The following is a 26246-nucleotide window of genomic DNA, read 5'->3' as shown; positions in this document are numbered from 1 at the left end:
ATAAAGTGAATGAAATCAAGCATTAATCCTGACTTTCCTGTATGAACTCTACCACTGGGTACCAAAATAGTAGATGAAGGAAAGTTTCTCTTCATAGAAGTACTATATCAAATAAACAAAGAAGAAAAGCTAACAAATGGAAATCAATAGTTGGCAACATTTATGGTTCTTGGCACTGGGTATCAACAGCTGCTAATGTCACAAAAAGTGAGAAAAAGCCATTATGTGCCTCCTAAAGGAAAAATACAGCAATACACATAGAGCTTGAATATGACCAAGCCTCGATATCCAGAAATCACTTTACAGGAAATACAGGGGACAGAGAAACACGTGAACCACCACCACAAAGATACATTCAGCAAAATCCATTGTGGAAAATGCTACAGGACAAATGAGTCAGTTTTGTCAACAAATTTACTGTAATGGAGAGAGAGAACACCTATGGATTAACAGAAACTAATAAGTCATATCAACCAACTATCATTGTGTGGGCCTTTTTTTGCTTCCTGGTTTAAACAAATTGTTAAAAAAAAAAGTAAATTGAAAATTTGAACATGCAACTGGTTATCTGATGACATTAAGACATCAATGCTAATTTGGGTTGGGGAGGAGACAATGATATTGTAGTTATATTAAAAATAAGAGGGCAGGTCTGGTGCTGTGGCTCACGCCTGTAATCCCAGCACTTTGGAAGGCCAAAGATGGGGGTGGATTGCTTGAGCTCACGAGTTCGAGACCAGCCTGGGAAACATGGCAAAACCTCATCTCTACTAAAAATACAAAAAAATTAGCCAGGTGTGGTGGTGCATGCCTGTAGTCCCAGCTACTCGGGAGGCTGAGGTGGGAGGATTGCTTGAGCTTGGGGGTGGAAGATGCAGTGAGCCGAGATCATGCCACTGCACTCCAGCCTGGGTGACAGAGTAAGACTCTGTCTAAAAAAAAAATGGCAGAGCTGGGTGCAGTGGCACATGCCTGTAGTCCCAGCTATTCAAGGGACTGAGGCTGTAGGGTACTATGATCACATCTGTGAGTACCCACTGCACTCCAGCCTGCAACATAGCGAGATCTCATCTCTAACAATAAAAAAGCCATTAAAAAAAAATAAGAGCTGCTAGGGGCGGTGGCTGATGCCTGTAATTGCAGCACTTTGGGAGGCTGAGGTGGCCAGATCACTTGAGGCCAGGAATTTGAGACCAGCCTGGCCAACCTGGCAAAACCCTGTCTCTACTAAAAATAAAAAAATTAGCCAGGCATGGTGGCGTAAGCCTGTAGTTCCAGCTACTTGGGAGGCTGAGGCAGGAGAATTGCTTGAACCTGGGAGGCAGAGGTTGCAGTGGGCTGACATTGTGCCACTGCACTCCAGCCTGAGCAACAGTGCAAGTCTCCATCTCAAAAAAAAAAAAAAAAAAAAAAAAAAAAAAAAAAAGAAAAAACACAAAAAACACAAAAAATAAGAGGGCAAGTCTAGCTGTGGCCAAATGGAAAAGTTGGCCAATCCTCTCCCCATAAAGCAATTATGAAATTCTATAGAACTGACAAAAACAACAATTTCCATACTCTGTAAATTGAACAAAGACATGAAAACCTGAGAAGTGTTTATGTTTGAAAACCTTCTCAACTTCAGGTAAAAACAGGGTGAATCTATCGTGTTCTTCCCTGGGCTGCCCTCACTCCTTCGCAGCAGCTAGGCCAGCACAGGGGTCCTGGCAGGGAAGAACAGGTTCTGAGGACCACGTGGCTGTTGTAAAGGGGCTCACTCCATATAGAGCCCTGGGCAATAGTAGCACTGGGATGGAAATGACCATCTCTAGGGCAGTTGGGTGGGGAGGGCCAAGGTTTCTACTCACCTGAGGTTATGGTGATTGTATGGGTGAGTGTATTCCTGGCGGATAGGGAGGCTGGTGCATGCACAGTGGAGGCAGGAAAGGATCCTGGCTATTCAGACACCCTTCCGGCCAATCTGAGTCTGCACATGTGCATAGAGGAGATGTAAAAGGGCAAGTGGAAAGTAAAAGCCAGGCCGACATGGAAATGGCCTGAACTTTGAACATGCCCTTCTACCTGCCCACAGAGCCACTGGCAGAGGACGGAGCCTTACTGGCTTAAGTTATTTGTGCATAACCTCTGCCCAATCATTCATTCAAACTACATGAAGCAAAAATAGAGTTGAAAAGAGAAATTTGGTGGCTCCTGCCTGTAATCCCACTTTGGGAGGCTAAGGCAGGAAGATTGCTTGAGCCCAGGAGTTTCCATTTAGAGACATGGGAATACCCTGTCTCTAAAAAAATTAGCTGGGTGTGGTGGTGCGTGCCTGCAGTCCCAGCTTCTTGGGAGGCTGAGGTGGCAGAATCACTTAAGCCCAAGAGGTCAGGGCTGCAGTGAGCTGTGTTCGTGCTAGTGTACACCAGCCTAGGTGACAGAATGAAAAAAAAAAAAAAAAAAAAAAAAAAGAAGAAGAAGAGAGAAATCTGAATAGACTCATAAGAAGAAATTGAATTAGTAATTAAAAACCTTCCCACAAAGAAAAGCCCAGACGGTTTCACCAAATTCACATACATTCTGTCAAATATTTAATATAAAACCAACTTTTCACAAACTCTTTCAGAAAACAGAGGAGAGAACACTTCCTAATTTACTCAGGAAGGCTGGTAGCACTCTCATAACTGAGACAGACAAAGATGCCACAAGGAAAGAACACTATACACCAATATCCCTTAGAAACACGGAGGAAAAATCCTTAATAGAACACTAGCAAACATATGTAAAAGGGATTATATACCACGATTAAGTGGAATTTATCACAGGAATGTGAAGTTGGTTTAACATCTGAAAATTAATAAATGTAGTGATATTAATAAAATAAGATGAAGGATGAAACCCACATAATAATCCCAACGGATGCAGAAAAAGCATCTGATAAACTCCAATCCCATTCATGCTAAAACCTCCAAACAAATTAGAAATAGAAGGGAACTTTCTCACTATGATAAAGGGCATCTTCATCCCTCAGGATGAAAGACTGAATGCTTTTTCTCCTCAGAAAAACAGAGGACAATTAATAAAATATAGCGATATTAATATAATATAATAAGACTGAAACTTTCTGTGGTTTCAGTAACCTGTGGTCAGTTGTGGTCTGCAAATATTACATATAATACAGTATTCTGAAAGAGAAACCATATTCACATAACTCTTATTACAATATATTGTTATATTGTTCTACTTTGCTATTATTGTCGTTAATCTCTTACTGTACCTGATTTATACATTTAACTTTGCCGTAGGCATGTATGTATATGAAGAAACAGTACACATAGCATTTGGTGTTATCCATGGTTTCAGGCACCTGTGGGGGGTCTTGGAAGGTAGCCCCTGTGAATTAGGAGGGACTATTATACTAAAACTAATCAAAGAAGTTTAGAAAGGTCATAGGATATAAGATCTATGTGCAAAATTCAATCCTTTTTTTACATTCAGTCAACCAACTGAAAATAAAATTCAGAAAACAATTTCATTCACAATGGCAGAAAAAAAAACCAAACTTACTTTGGAATAAATTTAACAAAGGAAGTGCAAGACTTGTACACCAACAACTATAAAGCATTGCTGAGAAAAAAGACCTAAATAAATGGAGAGACATTCTTTGCTCATGATTAGAAGAGTCACTATTGTCGAGGTGGCAATTTCCCCCATATTGATCCGTAAATTAAACATAATCCCTCTTACAATCCTAACAGGCTTTTCAAAGTTAGAAATTGACAAGTTGGCCTAGTGTGGTGCCTCACACCTGTAATCCCAACACTTTGGGAGGCCGAGGTGAGAGGATCTCTGGAGGCCAGGAGTTTGAGACCAGCCTGGGCCACAGAGTAAGACCCTGTGTCTACAAAAAAATTTCAAAAAACAAAATAATAAAAAAAGGCAAGCTGATCCTAAAGTTTATATACAATTTTCCATATAGTAGGAACCTAAAATGGCCAACAAAAACAAATTTGTTGTTTCTGAAAAAAACAACAAATTTGCAGCAATGACACTACTCAATTTGAAAATTTCCTCTAAGGTCATAGTAATCAAGGCTGTGGGTTACTGGCACAAGGATAAATGTAGGTGAAGGGGACAGAACTGAGTATCTGGAAATAAACCTTCACATTTATGATCAATTGATTTTTGACAAAAGTGTCATTGATAATTCAACAGGGAAAGACTGTGTTTTTAACAAAAAGTGCTGGGACAACTAGATATCTCTATGCAGAGCAAACAGGCTCTTCCCTCTCACCATCCACAAGAAACAAGTCTTGTGCACTCTTGTAACTCTTGCGTAATTAACTCAAATGGATCACAGACTCAAATGTAAGGGCTAAAACAACTCTTCTAAAAGAAAGTATACGAGGAAATATTCGTGATCTTGGATATAACCCCAAAGGCATGATCCACAAAAGGAAAAATTGATAAACTGAACTTCATCAGAATTAAAAGCTTTTGTGCTTTAAAAAACCCTGTTAAGAAAATAAAGGCTGGGCATGGTGGCTCACGCCTATAATCCCAGCAGTTTTGAGAGGCCGAGGCAGGTGAATCACTTGGGCCCAGGAGTTTAAGACCAGCCTGGGCAATATGGTGAAACCCTGTCTCTAACAAAAATACAAAAATTAGCCAGGTGTGGTGGTGTGTGCCTGTGTTCCCAGCTACTTGGGAGGCTGAGGTGAGAGGACTGCTTGGACCTGAGGTCGAGGCTGCAGTGAGCCATGATCGTGCCAGTGCACTCCAGCCTGGGTGACAGAGCGAGACGCTGTCTCAAAAAAAAAAAAAAAAAAAAAAAAAAAGAAGGAAAGAAAAGATAAGCCATACATTCAGAAAAAATATTTGCAAATCATCTATCTGATAAAAACTGTATATATGGAATATATAAAGAAAACTTACCACTCAACAGTAAGACAAACAGCCCAAGTAGAAATTGGCAAAATATCTGAACAGATGTTTCACCGAAGAAAGTATTGGAATGACTAATATGCACATTAAAAAATGTTCAATATCAGTAGTCATTAGGGAAACACCAATTAAAACCACAATGAGATGCCATTATACCCTCTTTAGAATGACTATAATAAAAAAGACAACAACAAGTATTGGGAGGATGTGATGACACTAGAACCCTAGCACACGGCTGGTGAGAATGTAAAACAGGACAGGCAGTCTGGCAGTTTCATAAAATGTTAAACATAAGTTTACCACACAGTTTGTCAATTCAGTGTTGTATGAAAGGAGAGAAGGTTAGCACTCCCCTTGACAAGGATGGAAGAGGCCCTCGGGCCTGACAACAATTCGTCAATTCCACTCCTAAGAATTTACCCGAGAAATGAAAACAAACACAAAAAGGCATATACATGAATGTTCATAGCATTATTCATAATAATAAAAAACCAGAAACAATCTAAATCCATAAGGCCAGGGTGCAGTGGCTCACGCCTGTAATCCTGGCACTTTGGGAGGCTGAGGTGGGTGGATCACCTGAGGTCAGGAGTTTGAGACCAGCCTGGCCAATAAGGCGAAACCCCTCTCTACTAAAAATACAAAAATTAGCCAGGTGTGGTGGCGTGCACCTGTAATCCCAGCTACTTGGCAGGCTGAGGCAGAAGAATCGCTTGAACCTGGGAGGCAGAGGTTGCAGAGGCTCTGTCTCAAAAAAAAAAAAAAAAAAAAAAACCATCATTAACTGATGCATGGATAAACACGATGTAGTATATATCCATAAAATGAAAAACTACCCAGCAGTTAGAAGGAATATACTACTGATATGTGCATAGTAACATGGATTAATCTCAAAAACATGATTCTATGTGAAAGAAGTCAGATGCAACCAACTACATATTGTAGGAATCCATTTATATGACATGTCCAGAAAAAGCAATTTTTGGAAACAGAAAACAGATCAGTAGTTTCCTCAGACCAGGGGTGAGGGTGGAGGTGAACTGCTAACGGGCATGGAGGAAACTTTTTGGGGAATGAAAAGGTTCAAAAACTGGACTGCAATGATGGTTGTTGCATAGCTCCACAAGCGTATAAAGAATCGATGAGTTGTACATTTATAATGGCTCATTATTGTATGTAAATTATTCCTCAATAAAGCTGTTAAAAAGAGTCCTTATCTTTTTGGGATATATACAATTATTAACAGATGAAATGATGAGATGTCTGGGAACTGCTTCAGAATATGGGAGGCGGGTGGTGGGTGGGGCTACAGACGGAGGAAACTGGCTGCGAGCTGATCATCGCTGAAGCTGGCAGATTAATACATGGGGTTCATTATTCTATTCTGTTTAAATTTGTCTGTGTTTGAAATTTTCCATAACACAAGCATAGTGACCCAAAGGAGGGAAAAGAACCCTAAATGCCACAATTATGTGCATGTCTAATTTAAAATTTACTCTGAGGAGGCTTGTGAAATTTTTTCTTTAAAGACACGGACACAGAATCTCAATTCTGTTGGGATTTTAAAGCAGTGGATACAATAGCAAAGACCTGGAATCAACCCAAATGTCCATCAATGGTAGACTGGACGAAGAAAATGCAGTATATGTACACCACGGAATACTATGCAGCCATAAAAAGGAAAAAGACCATGTCTTTTGTGGGGATATGGATGGAGCTGGAAGCTGTTATCCTCAGCAAACTAATTCAGGGACACAAAACCAAACACTGCATGTGCTCATTTGTAAGTGGGAGCTGAATGATGAGAACACATGGGCACACTGGGTGGGGAACAACACACACTGGGGCCTGCTGGAGGGTGGTGAGGGGGAGGGAGAGCATGAGGAACAACAGCTAATGGGTGCTGGGCTTAATACATGGGTGATGGTTTTTTTTTTTTTTTTTTTTTTGTTTTTTGAGACAGAGTCTCGCTCTGTCACCCAGGCTGGAGTGCAGTGGTGTGATCTTGGCTCACTGCAAGCTGCGCCTCCCAGGTTCAGGCCACTCTCCTGCCTCAGCCTCCCAAGTAGCTGGGACTACAGGTGCCCACCACCAAGCCCAACTAATTTTTTCGTATTTTTAGTAGAGACAGGGTTTCACCATGTTAGCCAGGATGGTCTTGATCTTCTAACCTTGTCATCCGCCCGCCTCAGCCTCCCAAAGTGCTGGGATTACAGGCGTGTGCTACTGCGCCCAGCCAGGTGATGGGTTGATCTGTGCATTAAACCACCATGGCACACGTTTGCCTATGTAACAAACCAGCACATCCTGCACGTGGACTCCAGAACTTAAAATAAAAGTTGATTAAAAAAATGAAGTAGTGAATGGTTTGGAGTCTAACCTGGTGAGTATCGCATTACAGAGAGCTGTTCATTTCCATCTGTGTGAACGGTGACCAAGTCTTTTGTTTCTGTGTCAAACACAAACCACCTGTTGTCAACATGAGAAAAAGCACAGTAAGTTGTTTAGTGAGAAAATGAAGATTATTATAATAGTGGGATGAATAAAAATTATTAATTATAAAAGCTTAATAAATACTTGAAATTTGCTTAATAAGAAAGCTTGTTCCCAGCTTTTATTCAAAGAAAATTTCCTATAAAAGCATTTTCTAATGAAAGGAACAGTATATTGGCTAGCATTCAAAACTATGCCGTTATCAACACTATGATATGGTTTCTCTGTGTTTGTGCTTTGTCATTTACACATGGAGAGAAAGCTCTGGGCAGGGAAGATGCCAATACCTAGGACCAGGGCATATGGTGAGAGGAAGCAGCGAAGGGCCACCTGCAAGAGCTCACCCAGGTTTCCAGGGCGAAGCAGGACCATGCAGGAGGACGGGGCTGGGACAGCTCCGGGGTGGTGGTGTTCCCAGTGGTGCTGCAGACAGAGCAGGCTGAGAGTACAGGCCTTAGGGGGATGCTAGCCTGCAACCAACAGGGCGAAGGAAAGCACAGAGCAAATGGGAGAAATCGGAGTGGAGGACTGGTCTTATAATTTCACCTTGCTGGGCCATTTCCTCAGTGGTGAGATGGCGAGAAGAGCCCAGGTCTACTTTGCAGGCTCAATATGAAAGTCGAATGATAATGGACATGGAAGTGCTTTGTATCCTCTGATAAGCACACAGTACCCATTAAACGTGTGTTAACATCAGAATGACTGAACTCTCCTGCCTGTTATATTCTTGGGGGGTGGTGGTGAGCCCCTGGTGTTTTAAGGATCAATGGAATGCGGGCTCCCTGCTGCTGCAGTTTCAAAGCTGCATCAGCATGTCCACTGCATGCTGAGGACAGCCCATCAGCATGTCCACTGCAGAGTGAGTGTCCCTTGTCTTCCACAGGAGCCCCCAGCCATGCATTGTCAGAGGTCCTGCCCCCCAGAAATGTGGATTTTGCTTCTCAGGGCCGATTTCTTGCATCTTCAACAACCATTTACCTTTAATGTGCTATTTAACCTTAATGGAGGCTGGGGCTGATTAGAACATGGTTTTGAAGTGTCCTGTTAAATCAACAGCATTGGGAGATAAGCCCAACCTAGGACCTGAATGGCAAGAGGCATAATAGATGAGGGGCTGGATTAGGTGACCCGACCCATCTCCTCCACCATGGGACACTGTGATTCTGAGCACTGTCACCGTGTCCTACACACACAGTAGGTATGCTGGCATCTGTCAGCCTACTAGGAGACCAGTCATCAGAAGGTGGGAGCCTGATGAGTTAGAAGCTTCAGCTTTCTCAAAGGGAGTCAAATGGGAGGTGGTATGTGTGTGTGTTTGTGTGTGAGGATACACAAATGTTTTCATGAAGAATTCTGTTGGATATGTGGAGCCCAATACTTAAGATATTGCTGCCTATGACCTACAAAGGGCTACCCTTTCTTTACCCACACAGGCTGTGCAGTCATAACAACAGAATCTAAGTGCTACACTTTTTAGAGAGGAAGGGTGGGAGGAAAAATATTTGACTGAAACCACAGTAAACGTATGCAGTACGACGACCAGCATAAAGGTTCAATGAAAACCCGGAAAACAATGACAACAATAACCCCTGCAGTGCCTAACAGGCAGCCCCGGCAGATGCTCTGCGCGCTGTCTCCTTCGATCCTCAGTGCGACACGGCCAGGCAGGGAATATCACCATTTACAGAAAAAGAAACAAATTTGGAGAGCTTATGTAACTGGCTCAAAGACACTGCTGCTGAGTGGCAAAGCTGAGCTGCAAACGCAGATTCACCATCCTGCATGTAGGAGGTGCCAGGTGAATAGGTATTAACTCAATTGGAATATGAGGCTCAGGGTCTGGGCGGTTCCTAAAATTTTGAAAGGGAAGCTAGAAAAAGCATTTATTTTCTATTTTTAATTTTTTTTTAAGAGATGAGGTCTCACTCTGTGGCCTAGGTGAGGGTACAGCGGTGCAATCAAATGCAGCCTCAAACTCCTGATCTTAAGAGATCCTCCTGCCTTAGCCTCCTGAGTAGCTAATACAGGTGTGGATCACCACACCCAGCTCAATTTTAAATGTTTTCTAGAGATAGGGTCTCGCTATGTTGCCCAGGTTGGTCTCAAACTCTTAGCCTCACAGGATCTTCCTGCCTAGGCCTCTCAAAGGATTGGGATTACAGGTGTGAGCCACCGTGCCCAGGAGTAGAAAAAGCATTTTTAAACACTCAGCACTTTGAAATGTTTTCTTGCTTCATTCCAAAATCAAGCCTCCTCCCACAGACTAAAGATCAGGGCTTGAGAAGCTCCACAAATCCTCTGACACTGTAGGCAAAATGTGTGTGTGGCTGGGTGTGGTGGCTCATGCCACCACAATCTCAGCACTTTGGGAGACTGAGGTGGGAGGACTATTTGAGCTAGAGTTCAAGACCAGCTTGGGCAACACAGTGAGACCTGCATCTCTACAAAAGACAAAACATTAGTTAAGCATGGCAGTGCACATCTGTAGTCCCAGCTACTTGGGAGGCTGAGGTGGGAGGATCACTTGAGCCCTGGAGGCTGCAGTAAGCTGTGATTGTGCCACTGCACTCCAGTCTGGGTGAAAGGGTGAGACCTGTCTCAAAAAACAAACAAGAAAAGTGTGTGTGTGTCTAGTGGAGGTAGAGGGTCCTTTTCCAGGAGAGAGGGTCTACAGCTTTCCTCAGATTTCCCCAAGGCTCAAAATGTAATGGGCCATTGTTTCAAGTTTCTTTTAACTTAATTCTTGGTAAGTCATTAGAAGCTGCGAGCACGCAGCCAAGAGCTGAACAGGGCCTGTTCCTGGGGAAATAGAAGCAACAGGCCTCTTTTCCATAAGCTTTGCAAGCACAAGCCCTGCTGGCATGGACTTACCTCCCAGTGAGTGTTCCGACTGCAACCACAGACCCTGAAGGATGAAAACCAGAAGACTGAGCTGGATCCTAAAATATTTTAAAGGAAGTGTAAATTGATGAACAGATAGAACACTATAGCATAAAACACACACACACACGTGCGCATGTGCACACACACGCTCACACTTCTAATTCCTTAGGGCTATATGGCTCTATCTGAAAAGTCTCTTTTCTAGAGAAAAATGTTTTACTACTTGAATGAATGCCGCATTTCAATAATGATAAATTTCTTCCCACCCCCACCCTTTTTTGAGGCAGGATCTCACTCTATCACACAGGCTGGAGTGCAATGGCATGATCATGGCTTATTGCAGCCTTGACCTCCCAGGCACAAGTGATGCTACTGGCTCAGCTTCTGAAGTAGCTGGGACTACAGGTGTGTGCCACCACGCCTGGCTAATTTTTTTATTTTTTATTTTGTAGAGATGGAGGCTCCTATGCTGCCCAGGCTGGTCTCAAACTCCTGGGCTCAAGTGATCCTCCTGCCTCTGCCTCCCAAAGTGCTGGGATTATAGGTGTAAGCTATTGAGCCTGATCTAAATTTCTATCGTTTTAGGATTTTCCCCTTTTTGTCTTATATCCTTTCATATCTACAGTAATCTGATGAAAGACAGGTAAATGCCCTTCTACAACGTCAGTTTATAGAACCAAGCCCCTTCAGTTGACTCCCTGTGCTGAGTGGTAAGCTCATCGAATAGTGCGCTTGATTGGTCTGGAAAGACAACCACGGCACCCAACTCTATGACACAGAGACTGGGTGAGTGTCCACTGGGTGCAAAACACTACGGAGGCCTGGAAGGATCACGAGATGAGCGAGGCATATTCTAGGTTTTGATCCAGGGGAACACACTCACAGTCACCACTAACTCGGATACAAGATGGAATGATCCATGAAAGAGATACAAATCAAGGTGCTGTGGAATCACAGGGGAGGGAGGGATGAGGTGACACTGGGAAGCTGGGCCAAGGCTTCGCGGTGCAGATAACTGGACTTGGGCCTCCCAGGAGAGGAAGAATTACCACTGGTGAAGGTGAGATGTGGCCACTCCAGTCGTTTTTTGGACCACGGTGAAGGGGGCAACTATGTAATAAAAGCAATGGAAGCAACACAGTTCTGGGCATATTTGAGGAAAGGCAGGTAGGTCAATGGGCTTACAGCACAGAGTATATGACACTAGTGATGCCACTGCCACGGTAAGGACTTGGATCACTAGGAAGAACACTTTGAATGGTCTTGTCCTTTCAATAAAAAGAGTGACACGATTGCATGTGTGTTTTAGATAGAAGGGCACTTGGCAGCAGTGTTTAGGATGAAGAGAGAAGAGATTAAGGAAATCGGGAAGAAAAGTAGCAATGGTAATGAAAATAGGAGGCCCTGAGATCCACCAGATAATCTAAAAAACCAAGAGAAAGAAACTTAATATATGATTACATTATTTCAATGCTTTCTTTCTATAGTAGGAGCTGTAGTTAAGCTCAGAGCCGCCACTAATATACAAATAGAAATCATGTTCACTCGAAGTTCTACCATTTACAAAGCACTTCTGTCTGTGTCATTCATTTGGGCCTCGTAACAATTTTGAGATGTGGACATTGAGTTACAGATGTCCAAGTCACAAGACCAGTAGGCAGAGGAGCTAGAACTTCATTGCAGTTCTCTGGCTTCCAGTTTGGAGCTCTGACCCTTATGTTAGGCTAAATGATTAACAACCTGGTAAAGGAGCCGTCATTGCCTTCAGCCCTCCTGGACCACCAGGGCATAGATAGAACATATAACACTGTTTCCTTTAGCCTCTTACTGCCATCACGGGTCACATCTGCTTTCTGAGTGGCAGTGCCTGCCCCTTGGGCCCCTCCACCTCACGGCTCAGCTGGCCACCAGTGACCAGCACCCCTTCCATGAAAATGAAGGGAAGGGAGCTGAAACTTGGACCTAGCACCTGGGACATGCCAGTAACTCCATGGGGGATGAAAGGATGATGTGTTGGTTTACAGAAGGGTTATTTCCTCTGTGCAATGGGATTGCACAGATCATTAGGGCACCGGCAACAGAGACCGAGCTTCTGATTCGCTACAGTGTAATGCAGTGGAAAGAACCAGAGTTTAGGAGTCAGACTGAGCTGGGTCCTAACACTGACTAGGTCACTCACTAACTTAGTGACCTTGGCAAGTTATTTAACTTCTCTACACCTCAATTTCCTAATCAATAAAACCAGAGTTAAAAAACCTTCTTCAACCTGCAGAGCTGCTACAGGGATTAACGAAAATACACACACGGTGCTTGGCATGCAAATAGTCAGTGCTCAAGTAATACATGTGGGGAAAGGGCATTTCAATATTCTGACAGGTCATCAGAGTTTCTTTTGCCAAATTCACAGAGATGTTGACTTTTTTTTTTTTTTTTTTGAGATAGAGTTTCGCTGTTGTTGTCCAGGCTGGAGTGCAATGGTGCGATCTCAGCTCACTGCAACCTCCACCTCCCGGGTTCAAGCGATTCTCCTGCCTCAGCCTCCCAAGTAGCTGGGGCTACAGGCATGCAGCACCATGCCCGGCTAATTTTGTATTTTTAGTAGAGACGGGGTTTCTCCATGTTGGTCAGGCTGGTCTCGAGCTCCCAACCTCAGGTGATCCGCCTGCCTTGGCCTCCCAAAGTGCTGGGATTATAGGCGTGAGCCACCGTGCCCAGCTGACTTTCAAATGAAAGTTCACTTTACCATCAAACTCAAAATGTAGAGATATATTCAATCGTGTGTTTAGTACAGCTTGTAAATTCCCATTCAGAGGGTACACTGTAAATGGAATGCAGGCTCATAACAAGGATTTTTTAGCTCTTAAGATGGCTGAGAGTTTGTACTCGGAAAATCTGACAATGAACTTGGACAGAACAATTTGCTGTCAGAAAATTTCAACAGTAAACTTCAAAATTACATGCCTGAGGCCACTTGAGGCAATGTTAAAAGTAACACTGTTAAATGCAATTGCAATGTTAAGGCAACTCTAAATAGATACATAACATCTGCTTTGGGACAACTTTATATCACTGTTGATTTCATGCAAAAAATAAACATGTTCCAGATGAATTTCTGTAAGAAAAATGGAAATGTAATGTGCATGTTTACCTCTATTATTTTGTCCCAGACGGGACGGTGACCCACAGCATCCCAGAGAGTGGCATGCTTGTCATGCCCACAGGTCAAGAACTGAGGTTTTGAGGCATGGATGGCCAGTCCCCAGAGCTCATCAGTGTGACCCTACAAAGAACCAAGACAAACAGAAGCTCTCTGAGATACTACAGTCCGCCCTCAGGAGCCGGAAGTGATGATAAACCGAGGCTTCAGGCTGACTTCATAATTGCTCTCAACAGTTTCTTTTCTCCCATCGCCGGCAGCCACTGACACTCTGGCGTGGAGGAAGGTTATTGTAGTATAAAGCACAGAAACGAGCAACTATTTGTAATGCTTGATTAGAGTCTGATATAATGCAAAGTAAGAGTGTTTGCTGGGCCTGCTGAGCGGGATCGTACCTGAGTAATGGGTGTGAAGTCCCCTGACAGAGTGCCCTGCAGGACAAAGTTTCGAGTTGTGCCAATCAGGATCACATCGCCTTTCCCCTCGGCCACTGTACGTATTGGACCAAACTGTTCTGGAATCTGCATTGAAAAGTCGTATGAAAAGAAAAGATGTACAATTTCATTCAGTTGTTAGCTCGGTCATTCAAAACACTTATTTATCATAATGATAGTCCCTATAACAGTTTTATATACACATATGTATATACATATAATGTACATTCAAATATATATGTTGTATACACATATATACGGAGAGTTTCACATAGATACCACAGCTGGCCAGGCATGGTGGCTCACGCCTGTAATCCAGCATGTTGGGAGGCCGAGGCAGGTGGATCACCTGAAGTCAGGAGTTGGAGACCAGCCTGGCCAACATGCTGAAACCCGTCTCTAGTAAAAATACAAAAATTAGCTGGGCGTGGCGATGGGTGGCTGTAATCCCAGCTCCTTGGGAGGCTGAGGCAGGAGAATTACTTGAACCCAGGAGGTGGAAGTTGCAGTGAGCTGAGATGACGCCACTACACTCCAGCCTGGGTGACAAGAGAGAAACTCCATCTCAAAAAAACAGATACCACAGCCAACTGTTGAGTGAGTGATTAAATCCCTAAGCCTTACTTTTAAACTACAAACATTTTACATATCTATATATATCTTAGAAGCATCAGCAAGAACAAGGTTAAGAAAAAGCATTTTCCTCAACAAAATTTAAAAATAAGGAATGCTACTGGTAAGTTTTCTCTTTACTTTTTATAATTTCTGATAGCAACAGTAGATACAATTCAGAAAGTAAAGAATAATATAGGCCAGGTGTGGTAGCTCACAACTGTAATCCCAGCACTTTGGGGGGCTGAGGTGGGGGGAAATGCTTGAGCCCTGGAGTTCCAGACCAGCCTGGGCAATATAGCGAGACTCCATTTCTACAAAAAATACAAAACAAATTAGCTGGGTATGGTGGTGCGTGTAGTCCCAGTTACTCAGGAGGCTAAAGTGGGAGAATCACTTGAGCCTGGGAGGCAGAGGCTGAAGATCACGCCATTGCACTCCAGCCTGGGTAACACAGCTAGACTCTGTCTCAAAATAATAATAATAATAATAATAATAATAATAATAATAATGATGTAACACTGCCATAACACAATTTAAAATGGTAAATTCTTTGGCAGTGTCACTCTGTTCAGTTTAAGGATCAACATAAACATATGGAATAATCTAAATGTTAACAGAAAGAATTGCAAAACACATGCATTAAGAACAATCTGCTATGACAAAGAAACAAAGTTCTTGTACTATAAAAAGAACAAACGCTGCAGCTTGACCCTGGCAGGTTGCTGTTAGGCTTTCCCGTTCCAGGATAGAAGCAGCCTCCCCTCACACATTCTCCAGTGTGGTTTGTTAGCACAGATTTGAGTCAAGTTCATGATGACCCATGCTAATGAGGAGGAACCAGATACTAACAAACAGTGAATAGCTTTAATGAAATTAAATGGGGCTTTGGAGCTTTCTTTACAGTTGTATACGACATGGACATGTCTATGACTCTAGCAATTCACAATATATTCAACCAAATGCTGGTCAAATCTTATTAATAAAAATGTTCTCACAACAGAATCTCCATGCAAGGGGAAGTGATTTCCAAAGCTCAGATGAAGAACTTCCTTTATTAAGAGAAATAATCAACAGAACTAAATTTTCACACCGCCAGAGGGTGGTGCCATATTTCTCTGTGATGTAAAATATAAGTGTTTTGTGTGTATCTGGGTTCAAAGTCCTACAAGCTGTCCATTCTAAGCTAGGGATGAAAAGCATCACTCTTCAGAATGAGGCCAATTTTGCGGTGTCTGCTCACAATTTCCTGGAACCTGGGGGAGAAAATTCATTGAGTGGGTAGAAGGAAAATTAAATATCTTGCCTCCGGTGCCTACTGGAATGCAGGGCTGCCAAGTAGATAATGGGGAGGTACACTGGGTATCAAAAGGAGTCACAGCCCTAGGGAGCACGCTGGCACTTAGGTGAGTGCCATGTACAAAGTAGATACTCAATAAATACTAGTTCACTCAATGCAATAATGTCTCCAAAATAACATGCTAGAAATTAAAAGTTAAAGGAGGCTGGGCGTGGTGGCTCACGCTTGTAAGCCAGCACTTTGGGAGGCTGAGGTGGGAGGATCGCTTGAGCTCAGGAGTTCCAAACTAGCCTGGGCAACATCTCTACAAAATTACAAAAATTAGCCAGGTGTGGTGGTGTGTATCTGTAGTTCCAGCTGCTTGGGAGGCTGAGGTGGAGGATCGCTTGAGCCCAGGAGGCAGAAGTTGCAGTAAACTGTGATCACACCACTGCACTCCAGCCTGGGTGACAGAGCCAGACCCTGCCATCAAAAAAAAAAAAAAAAAAAAAAAAAGAGAAAGAAGACAGATTTTTATAATAAAGCAAAATGTGGGTAACAGTCCCTTGGAAAATTGAGAATAAAAATATTCTAAATATGAAGTGTGTTATAACCTCAACTTTATAAACCTAATTCCATTTTATTAGTTATATTACATTGCTCCCATATCATCTAATTGTTAGATTTCATCTAAACAATTTTCAAAACTGTAAGCTACAGATTTCAAACTAATAAAGGATAATAGTTTAGGTTAAAAACAAATTTTAGCAGTAGCCTTGATGACTTACCTCTGTTTTACGAAGTTTTTGATAGTTCCCGCTCCAAGAAATGAGCTTTCGGTCTTTCCCACCTCCCGACACCAGTGTGCCATCTCTTAACATACAAAGTGCAAAAATGCCACCCTCATGGGCCCCTTGAACTGCATAGCTTATTCGATTTGTACCTAAACACACCAAGAAAACCATCATTAGCACATTGTCAAAAGGCTGCCTCCGCCCATTTTCTAATCTCATCTGACTTTGGTTTTAAAAGGCAATATTGTCTGTGAGCACATCATTGCAATATGAATCTATGAAGGATCCAATTTCTAGACATTCGCAGAGCACCAGACAAGTATGAAATGCATTACTTTAGAATGAAGGAAAATATGCATTGTTGAATATGCATTCTCATGGCTGAGAATGTGGGCTCTGAGTTCATCCCAGCTCTCTAGTGAGCTGTTTCTCTGGACAAATTGCTTAGTTACTCTACCCTCAGATCCCCCTTGGTGGAATGGGGCTGCTGCTTACCCTGCAGGATTGTTCTAAGGATTAAGTGAACAGTGGATAAGACACCTAGCGCCAAGAGCAGCAGGGATACTGGAAACATCACCATATGCTTCTGAAATTGCATTTACAAGTCCGCCTCCACCTTCAGCCCCAACTCAAAGATCCTTGAGAAAAGGGATGGTGGATTTTCCCTTTTTTCCTGTCACAGGGTAAGTGCTCATAAATGCTCACTGGACATAACTGGACACATGCTTTCTGAGTGATGCATCTCCCTTAGCAAACTTTGCTCAAGGACAGCAGGGGATTTGGGTCTGACTTAGTTGTATGTTCACAGTTAGCACATAATTAGCTTTCAATAAATGTCTGCCAAATGCTATATAAATCAGGATAATTACTTAAATATTTTACAGAACTGTAAGTAGTCATTAATTTCATCATTATAATCTGTCAGTGGATTTCCTAATAAAGCTATTTAATTCCATCATAATAGCTTGGGCTTAAAGAGCCTTTCAGAATGCTATAAAGGTCAGTAACTCTTACTATTCTCTGCTTTTTCTCTGTTCTAGTTCTATGGTTTCAAGTTACACATGCACACATGTATGTGTGTGTCTCTGTAACTTGAAATTGAATCCTACTCCTGTACATTGTATTAATAGACAATTCTTAAAGCACTCATGTTTGATCTCTTACAACATTACCAAAAACTATTGGTTTTTGGGAACTATCACTTATTACCTTTTCCCCATACTAAGATGTTGCCACTCGAATCTCCAGTAATGGTGTCACCATTTTCAGAGAAAGTCACACAGAGGACAAACTTTGGCTTTTCTTGTTTCTGTAGAATGTGGCAAAAAAATTATATATATATATATATATTTAATCCATACAACATATATATATTCCAGACAACCTTTCATTTGTACTAATAACATCTAGATTCGCAGTGGTCCCAAGCTGGACAGTGTCACCTTCTATAACCACTGTGCACACCTTGCATTTCTGTCAGTGAGATTAGCTGCTCTAAGACAAAGTGATTTCTAGCAACTCCAAGTGGCTGCGGAATCATAAACCTGCAGATAGCAAATGGAGGAGGGTACTGGCCAGGGAGAAGGGTGGGGCTATGCTGTCAGCCTAAAGGGCAGGGCCCGAGCACCAGAATAAAGGGGTCCTCGAAACGAGCTTCAAGGAGGTGGTGGCAGATGGACCCCTGGGAAGAGGTGCTGCCCCCTAGTGCTCTCGCAGCCCCACAACGTCCAGACAAAAGGCACAGGAAGTCTCTATCATCCTTTGCAAAGGCAGGTTGCCTGCCTCCTGATGACTTCATCGCCCGAAACTCTCTGCAACCAGTGCCACTGTGGGAGGCTTGGTGCTTCCCAGGTCCAGGTCCTTCCCTGCCCTCCACCTAGGCTTGCCCTGTCTTTTTCTTCACTTCATTACCAGTGTTACTTACCAGGTGTGACGCGCTCCCCAACTATGTGAGGGATCCCAAGGGATCGTGTTGAGCACCACAGCCCCCAGAAAGATGCATCTAGCCAATCACAAATACCAGAGAAAAATAAAACAAAAATCATAATTTAACTTTACCTCGAATAATCCTTGCTTCTTATTAAGGGAGCTTCCTTCTAGTGTCCAAAAGTAGAGATGTGATTTTCCACAGGTAACTATGATGTTGGTGTCCGTGGGGTGGAAATCCGCAGCAAACACAGCTTCATTAGAGCACTATAGGAAAAACAGGGACTCGGATGCCTCACATCTCTTAAAACACGTAAGACACATGTAGGAAAACAAGTAAAATCTGAGCCACAAATAAATAAGAAATTCTAGGCAAGCACAACGCCTATGATTTCCCCCACTGAATCCATCTTGCTATAAACACCAAGCGTATGCTGGTGCGGGCCTTAATGCCTCCTCCTTGTCGTCTCCCCCACTTGACAATGAGTCCTTGAGGACAGGAAGCACCCAGGAGTCCTCTGTCTATGCCAGAGCCTCCCCCAGGGCCAGGCATGGAGCGGGCATGCAGCATGCTTTGCTGAGGAGGGAGTTAGGACCAGAGGGACTTCAGAACTGCAAGCGTTTGCTCTCATCTGCTAGTCATGGGTTCCCAGTCTGGCTGATCAAATGGAATCACCAGAAATGGTAAAATGCAGATCTCTAGGCTTCGCCCCCTATCTAGTAAATGTAATCTCCAGGGAGGGCCCTGGAATGGATTTTACAAAGGTCCATTGTTCCTGGCTGACTCTGGCTGCCTGTTTCCCCAGGGAGTCTCTCCTGCGTCTGACTCCTGGGACTCTGCCTGTGGCTCAGGGACCTGGCCTGGGGTCCCATGGAGTAGATCTAGCTCTTCGGGTGTCACCTCCACCACCCTCAGCCCACATCCTAACTTCCAAGACCCGCACCTTGGCCTGTTGGATTGGGCTCTGATCACTGCTTCTATTTAATAATGCAGTTACACATTCTTGAGCCTGGATAATAACCTACCTCTGATGCCTTCTAACCTAGCAACATAGCAAGAAGAACTTAAACACCTGCCTAGAATATCAGAAGGTGGGGCTAGGGCATGAACACAGGTGTCAGGGAAGAGGCCTGGTCAGAATATAAGGTCTGCCTCCCAGACACGTGGGAGAGAAAGTTAGGTGAGTAAGGTTATCTAAGGTTGTTAGATGCAAAGATGAGAAATCTGAATTCAATTCTATAAAAATAGGGATCCAATAGAAAATAGAAGTAGAAAAAGGTCAGAAAGTCAAGGCAAGGGAATTTGACATATTGTACAAAATGGATTAGAGGCAGTCAAAGAAGTCCCAAAGGGCCCCTCTCAGGAGGAATCCTGTTGGGAAGGATTTGGGGTTTAGCTCGGGGCTCCTGCTGGTCTTTCCTGAGTCTGTTCCACTTTGGAGGTGCCCCTGTGCTGGTGGCCCCCGCCCACACCCACCCTTCCCGCAGCTGCAGGGGCCTGGGCAGCGAGTGCACCTTTACACCTGAGCGCATTTCCGGGCCTCCACGCGCCGTGCGAGCACACGGCAGGCGCTCGGGGTGTGTCAAGCAAATGAAAGAAATAGCCAGCAAATACATGACTGGATGAATTAAAAGGGTAGTGGCTATGAAATGAGGAAGAGAACAATCTTACAGACATGGTGAAAAAAGGAAAAACCCTAACAGGACCTGGGGTCAAAGTCTCATGATGGGAGAGGAACTGGGGACAAAGGATTCTAAGGCGAAGGCATCATACCCAAGGGCTGGGGCAGGAATGGGCCCTGGAGCCCGCTGAAAGGGGGCTACCACTGTGCCAGGGCGGCTCGGAATGGGAAAACATTAATGCAGCCCAAAAAAGGCTTGGAGTATGACCTTCACATCCGCCAGTTTTTCTTCTTTCTGCCAGTCCCATACAGAGAGAACATGGTCGTTGGAGTCATCCACAGCACAGAGATTGGTTCCTCCATTCTGAAAAGAAAGTTATTCACAGGAAGACTATATCTGAGAATAAAGTGGGTTGAATATGATTAAAAATAAACATCAAATTTTATTTTTAATAAAGAGTCTGCTACCTTGTAGTTAAAGAACACTCATCCATTGCTTCTGAGACCTGCTTTCTTTCTCTCTCCCTTCCTTTCTTCCTTCCTCCCTCCCTCCCTCCCTTCTTCCCTCTCTCTCTCTCTCTCTCTTTCTCTTTCTTTCTTCTCTCTCTCTCTCTGTCTTTCTTTTTCTGGAGAGAGTATTTTGCTCTGTCACCCAGGTCAGAGTGCAGTGGTGCAATCATGGCTCTCTGCACCCTTGACCTCCCAGGCTCAAGCAATCCTCCTACCCCAGCCTCCCATGTAGCTGGGACCGTGGTGTGTACCAGCACTCCCAGATAATTATTATTATTATTATTTGTAGAGATGGGATCTCCCTATGTTGCCCAGGCTGGTCACAAACTCCTGGGCTCAAGCAATCCTACTACTTCAGACTCCTAAAGTGTTGGCCACTGTGCCTGACCAAGCCACTGTGCCCAGCCAAGACATGCTTTCTTGACCAGACAGAAAGAGCAGGTAAATGATGGGGAGTGAAGAAACAGGAGTTGGGGAAGAGAGGGGCCAGGGGGGTGTCTCTTCACCACTGGGTTGCATGAAAACAAGAGACCCTCCTAGAGCAGACAGTGCCCGCAGCAGGCATGGCACAGGGGCTGTTAGCAGCAGGCGTGGCACAGGGGCTGTTAGCAGCTGTGAACGTGGCTGCTGCAGGGCTGCACAAGGCCTCGGCTCTGGAAGCCTGAGTACACGGGGGTCTTTTCATGTGAGCACGTGTACATGCATGTGAATACGGGTTTCTGAAGTGGTTGAAGTGGTTTAAAAGAGTGTGGGGTGGGTCTGCTGAACCAGCATGTCCTAAGGAAGCCTGGAAGACCACAAGGCCCTGTCCAATCCCTGCTTGAGGCCAGGCTGCCTGCCAGCCACGTTGGGCTTGACAGAGGCGTTTGAACCAGAGCAAGTCTATTTTTAATGGGGGCTGGGTAAAATGAGGCTGAGACCTACTGGGCTGCATTCCCAGGTGGTTAGGCATTCTAGGTCACAGAATGAGACAGGAGGTTGGCACAAGACACAGGTTATAAAGACCTTGCTGATAAAACAGCTTGCAATAAAGAAGCCGGCTAAATCCCACCAAAACCAAGATGGCAACAAGAGTGACCTCTGGTCGTCCTCACTGCTACACTCCCACCAGCACCATGACAGTTTATAAATGTCATGGTAACGTCAGGAAGTTAACCTACATGCTCTAAAAAGGGGAGGCATCAATAATCCATCCCTCGTTTAGCACATCATCAAGAAATAACCATGAAACGGGCAACCAGCAGCCCTTGGGGCTGCTCTGTCTATGGAGTAGCCATTCCTTTATTCCTTTACTTTCCTAAAAATCTTGCTTTCACTTTATGGAATTGCCTAGAATTCTTTCTTGCGTGAGATCCAAGAACTCTCTTTTGGGGTCTGGATGGGGACCCCTTTATGGTCACATCTTTCTGGTGACCATGAAGTGACGACACTGAGGAAACTCCCAACCCAAAGGCTGACTTTGGGCAAGTGGTGGGGTCTGGTGACATCTTTCTGGAGACCACGGAAGGGACAATACTGAGGAAACCTCCGATCCAAAGGCTAACTTTAGTAAGTGGTGGGGTCTGGTAATATCTTTCTGGTGAACCCCAAAGGGATGACACTGAAGAGACCCCCGACGCAAAGAAAAATAATCTGTACACACCGAATGGCTGATTTTGGGTAAGTGGGGTGCATATACCTGGGCAAAGGACGGGATTTGGTTAGAGGCCCAACTTAGGAGTCTCTCCTAAGACAGAGTGAGTTAAATGCCCCTATTAATAAAAGGCAAGGACGCTTGATAGACCTTGGGTTCCAGGCCCAATTTAGGAAGGTTAGATTCCTTCCTAAGATTTAGGGGGTGAGAGGCCCCCCTCAGTAAAGCCCCTTTCAGCTAAGAACAGGTTTGGCACTATGGGATGTTAACTGCTATTATCTTTGGATTAATCTGCCTTGCACTCTTTGCTGATGTCTAGAGTGACAGAATTAGGCATGTACAAGATCATGGGACATGGGGAGCTTTTTCCTCCCCAAAAGGGGAAATTTAAGAGCTGATGGGAATGCTGGAAAAGATCCCTTTGTTATCAACAAGCAGCCACCTGAACTTTTCAGTGTCGCTGCAGTGGGCAGGTCTTTCTCTGGCCTCCCTGAGCTCTTCGCCTTCCCCGCCCTGCCACAGGCAATGCTTTTTTCTCTCTCCTTTCCCTTTCTTATGTTTTCTATTACTCAGGGCCACCATCTTGCCCAGAGACCATAAGTTGAAACTCCTGGTTGGAGGCTGGATTAACAAGGATGGGGCCAACCAGGGGCATGCTTGAGCCTTGCCAGTTTGATATTGTGTGCTAAGCTGAATGGCTAATGTCCATATTTCGTCACACATATTTTGCTCTGGCCAGGACGGAAAAAGATAATTTTCCTTTATGATGTGGCTTGGCCCCCAGGGCTGTGGTGCAGCCAGCCGTATCACTGGGGCCGCCTCAGGGAAAGGGAACCCAGAAGCCTGCCACGCCAGCAAAAGAGTAAGAATTTCTTACCAGTCAGACTTCTGGGCTTTCTCTACCTCCCTCTCTCTGTGCAAACTGGTTGAATGAATGGTAAAAATCACTGTTTATCTCCTGTAAAGTTTTGATTAAAGGGAAAAAAGGATTTGTGAGGGTAATCTTAAGCTGTAGAGAATCTGTTGTACTTTGTGTTATAAATTTGTCTTTCTATATCGTTCTGTCATAAAGAGGGGTACCATAGGATAGAATGTGGGCCTAAGACCCTGTAAGTCCACTGTTGAAGGTAGCACAGCAAACTGGTCAGTTATAAATTTTGCAGCAGGTTCCTGAAAAAAATCTGGATAAAGTTTCGCTCTTATCTTGTTTCAGGTGCTTGGGAGCTTGACCTTGTAACCATGTGGCAGTACTTTATCTTGGTCTCTGCCATCACAATGGCAGCCTGGGATCAGGGTTCAATTCCTGGTTTAGGGAATGAGTCCTTTATTTTCTGTCTGTGTATTTACATGTATTATGTGTGTGATGTCTATATATGAAAGAGCTTTGATTAATTGGTGTAATAATAAGAGCTTAAATCAAATATTTTGTAAGAAAAAAAGTGTAATGCCTTTCAGTTCACATGACTTAAGTAATTTTTGGGAAATAAAAACAATTTTACATGTAAGGTGTACAAAGAAAGTGAAATGTGTTTTGGTAATAAATTATAAGAAGACATGGAAAGGTGAATTATTGTTATTATTTTTTTGCCTAGATTAAAAAGTTAAATTATTGTTTTAAATTAGATAGGATAAAGCTGAAAGTTAAAGCAAGTTGTCAAAAGTTTGTGAAAAATTAATCTTGTAAAAGAAATTCTGTGTGAACATATTGGCTAAAGTTAAAGGGGTATTAATCAATTTTTCTGTAAATTAAACATTGGAATAAAAGCACAACGGGTTTTTCTCTGAGCAATGATCTGCTTTTTAACAAAAATTGTAAAGGATTAATAAACAGTTTATAAAAATCTTACCTTATGGTCATACTGATTAAAATGGAATAGATTGGCCAGGCACGATGGCTCACACCTGTAACCCCAGCACTTTGGGAGGCCGAGGCCAGTGGATCACTTGAGGTCAGGAGTTCAAGATCAGCATGGCCAACAGAGTGAAACCTGTCTCTACTAAAAATACAAACAAATAGCTGGGCGTGGTGGTGTACACCTGTAATCCCAGCTTCTAGGGATGCTGAGGTGGGAGAATTGCTTGAACCTGGGAGGCGGAGGTTGCAGTGAGCTGAAATCATGCCACTGCCCTCCAGCCTGGGTAACAGAGTGAGACTCTGTCTCAAAAAAAAAAAAAAAAAAAAAAAAAGAATAGATTTATCTATGAGGTTTTATTAAGAATATTTAACATCAATAGTACACAAATATAAAGGTGAAATTTGGCTTATTTGGTATAAAAGTCATACAGGAAGCACTGTCAAATAGGAAATTGGCTTTCTTTGGGTTATATTTGTATAAATATGTTATTGGTATGTGTTCCAAAATTAGGTGAAATGCCTATCATTCTGATATGACTTAGTGTATGTTATTAATAGTTGTACTTGTTATGTTAAATTATTGTGTGCTCCAGGAGTAACCAAATTTCGTTGTCAATTGTGGCTTTAACTGTGGCTGTCCTAAGACTTTTTGTTATCCACAGACAATTCTTGTCTTGTTTTGGTCCCATTTAAAAGGTGGCTTATAATCAGATATAGGCCTTTAACAAGTGCTCTTGAATGCAAGTTTCTGATTACTTTCGAAGTTGTAACATTAGAATAGAGGAAAAAACTTTCAGGACTCTCATGGAGAGCTAAAATGTTCCTGAATATCAAGCAGAACAGGAGTTAACTGCATGAACCAAACTAATAGAAGACTGAAGTCATCTTTTTTGACTTTGCTTAAAACGTTGCTGATCCTTTGTTTTTTTCAGTCAAGAAAACTTTTCTTTTGAGCTATTTAGAGCTTTTAACAAGTAAAGTATACTGCTATGAACAAAATTTGAAGCATATGTTTCTCTCTACCTGATTTCTCCAGAATTTAGAAACTATTTGTGAGTATTCTTAATTTATGGCAATATAGTTAATTGCATAATTGTAAAGAATTTGTTTTTGTTTGTAACAGGACACAACTGGAGAAACTGGTTATTTTTTTTGACAGGAATGGCATGCTTTCCTTTAAGGAATCAAATTTGAATTGTAGAGTCCATAGAAGACCCTTGGGGGAAACTGGCCTTGTACGTTGTCTCCACAGTCCCTGTAAAGGGTTCCTGACCTGTGGTAAGTAAAGAATGTCACTTTCTCACAGGCCCAGGAGCCCCAAGTTATCTTGGGACCCCCCAAGAGGAGAGGAATTTACCCAACCCATAGGTATTTGAGGATATAAACCCATGGCTGGGCTTGCTTTAAAAAAGGTCTTATCGGCTGGGTGCGGTGGCTCAAGCCTGTAATCCCAGCACTTTGGGAGGCCGAGGCGGGCGGATCATGAGGTCAGGAGATCAAGATCATCCTGGCTAACACGGTGAAACCCCATCTCTACTAAAAAATACAAAAAACTAGCCGGGCGAGGTGGCGAGCGCCTGTGGTCCCAGCTACTTGGGAGGCTGAGGCAGGAGAATGGCATAAACCCAGGAGGCGGAGCTTGCAGTGAGCTGAGATCTGGCCGCTGCACTCCAGCCTGGGTGACTGAGCAAGACTCCGTCTCAAAAAAAAAAAAAAAAAAAAAAGGTCTTATCTGAGATTCCTTATGGAACAGAGTTCCAGTAAAGGCAATTTAAAAAACCTATGTGAAAAATAATTATTCTTGCTGTACTTTATACAATAATCCAGCCAAGTATATAGGACTAAGGCTTATGTTTCCAAACAAATCAGTCCTATTATGGTTTGTCTTTAGTAAAAAAAAATGGGAGACTGGAGAGAGAAATTATATTTCAAGAACTATGGTACATTTGTTATTAGATTCTAGTTTCAACAGTTGTTTTTAATTTTTTTCTGCAATTTAGACTAACCCTGCTTATTCCTGTGAACCAACCAGTGATCTCTGACTGCTGCTCAGAATAAATAAAAGCGATGGGTAAATATCTGGATCAGTATTCTAATTCTAGAGACACTGGAATCAACTAGAGAC

General features: G+C 43.2%; 1 protein-coding gene and 1 pseudogene across 5 annotated transcripts in view; one reads left to right on the top strand and one right to left on the bottom strand.

The window, feature by feature from the left end:
- The window catches only part of EML1 (EMAP like 1), a 208877-nt gene that overhangs the window by 14068 nt on the left and 168563 nt on the right, over positions 1-26246 (bottom strand). For all 5 annotated transcript variants that reach the window (XM_037984484.2, XM_037984480.2, XM_037984479.2 and 2 more), the window contains 8 exons: positions 20392-20487; positions 18634-18768; positions 17785-17884; positions 16570-16724; positions 13852-13977; positions 13448-13579; positions 10288-10355; positions 7304-7392 (listed from right to left, as the gene is read on the bottom strand). In XM_037984484.2, the coding sequence (XP_037840412.1) occupies positions 7304-7392; positions 10288-10355; positions 13448-13579; positions 13852-13977; positions 16570-16724; positions 17785-17884; positions 18634-18768; positions 20392-20487 (901 nt within the window). The remainder of the gene's footprint in view (positions 1-7303; positions 7393-10287; positions 10356-13447; positions 13580-13851; positions 13978-16569; positions 16725-17784; positions 17885-18633; positions 18769-20391; positions 20488-26246) is intronic.
- LOC119619184 (U6atac minor spliceosomal RNA) lies at positions 5243-5343 on the top strand (annotated as a pseudogene).

Source organism: Chlorocebus sabaeus, chromosome 24 (genome assembly GCF_047675955.1).
Source record: "Chlorocebus sabaeus isolate Y175 chromosome 24, mChlSab1.0.hap1, whole genome shotgun sequence".
In the NCBI taxonomy this organism is placed as follows: Eukaryota; Metazoa; Chordata; class Mammalia; order Primates; family Cercopithecidae; genus Chlorocebus; species Chlorocebus sabaeus.
Note: the sequence above shows the minus strand (reverse complement) of the source record. Positions and strands in the feature narration are given on the sequence as shown.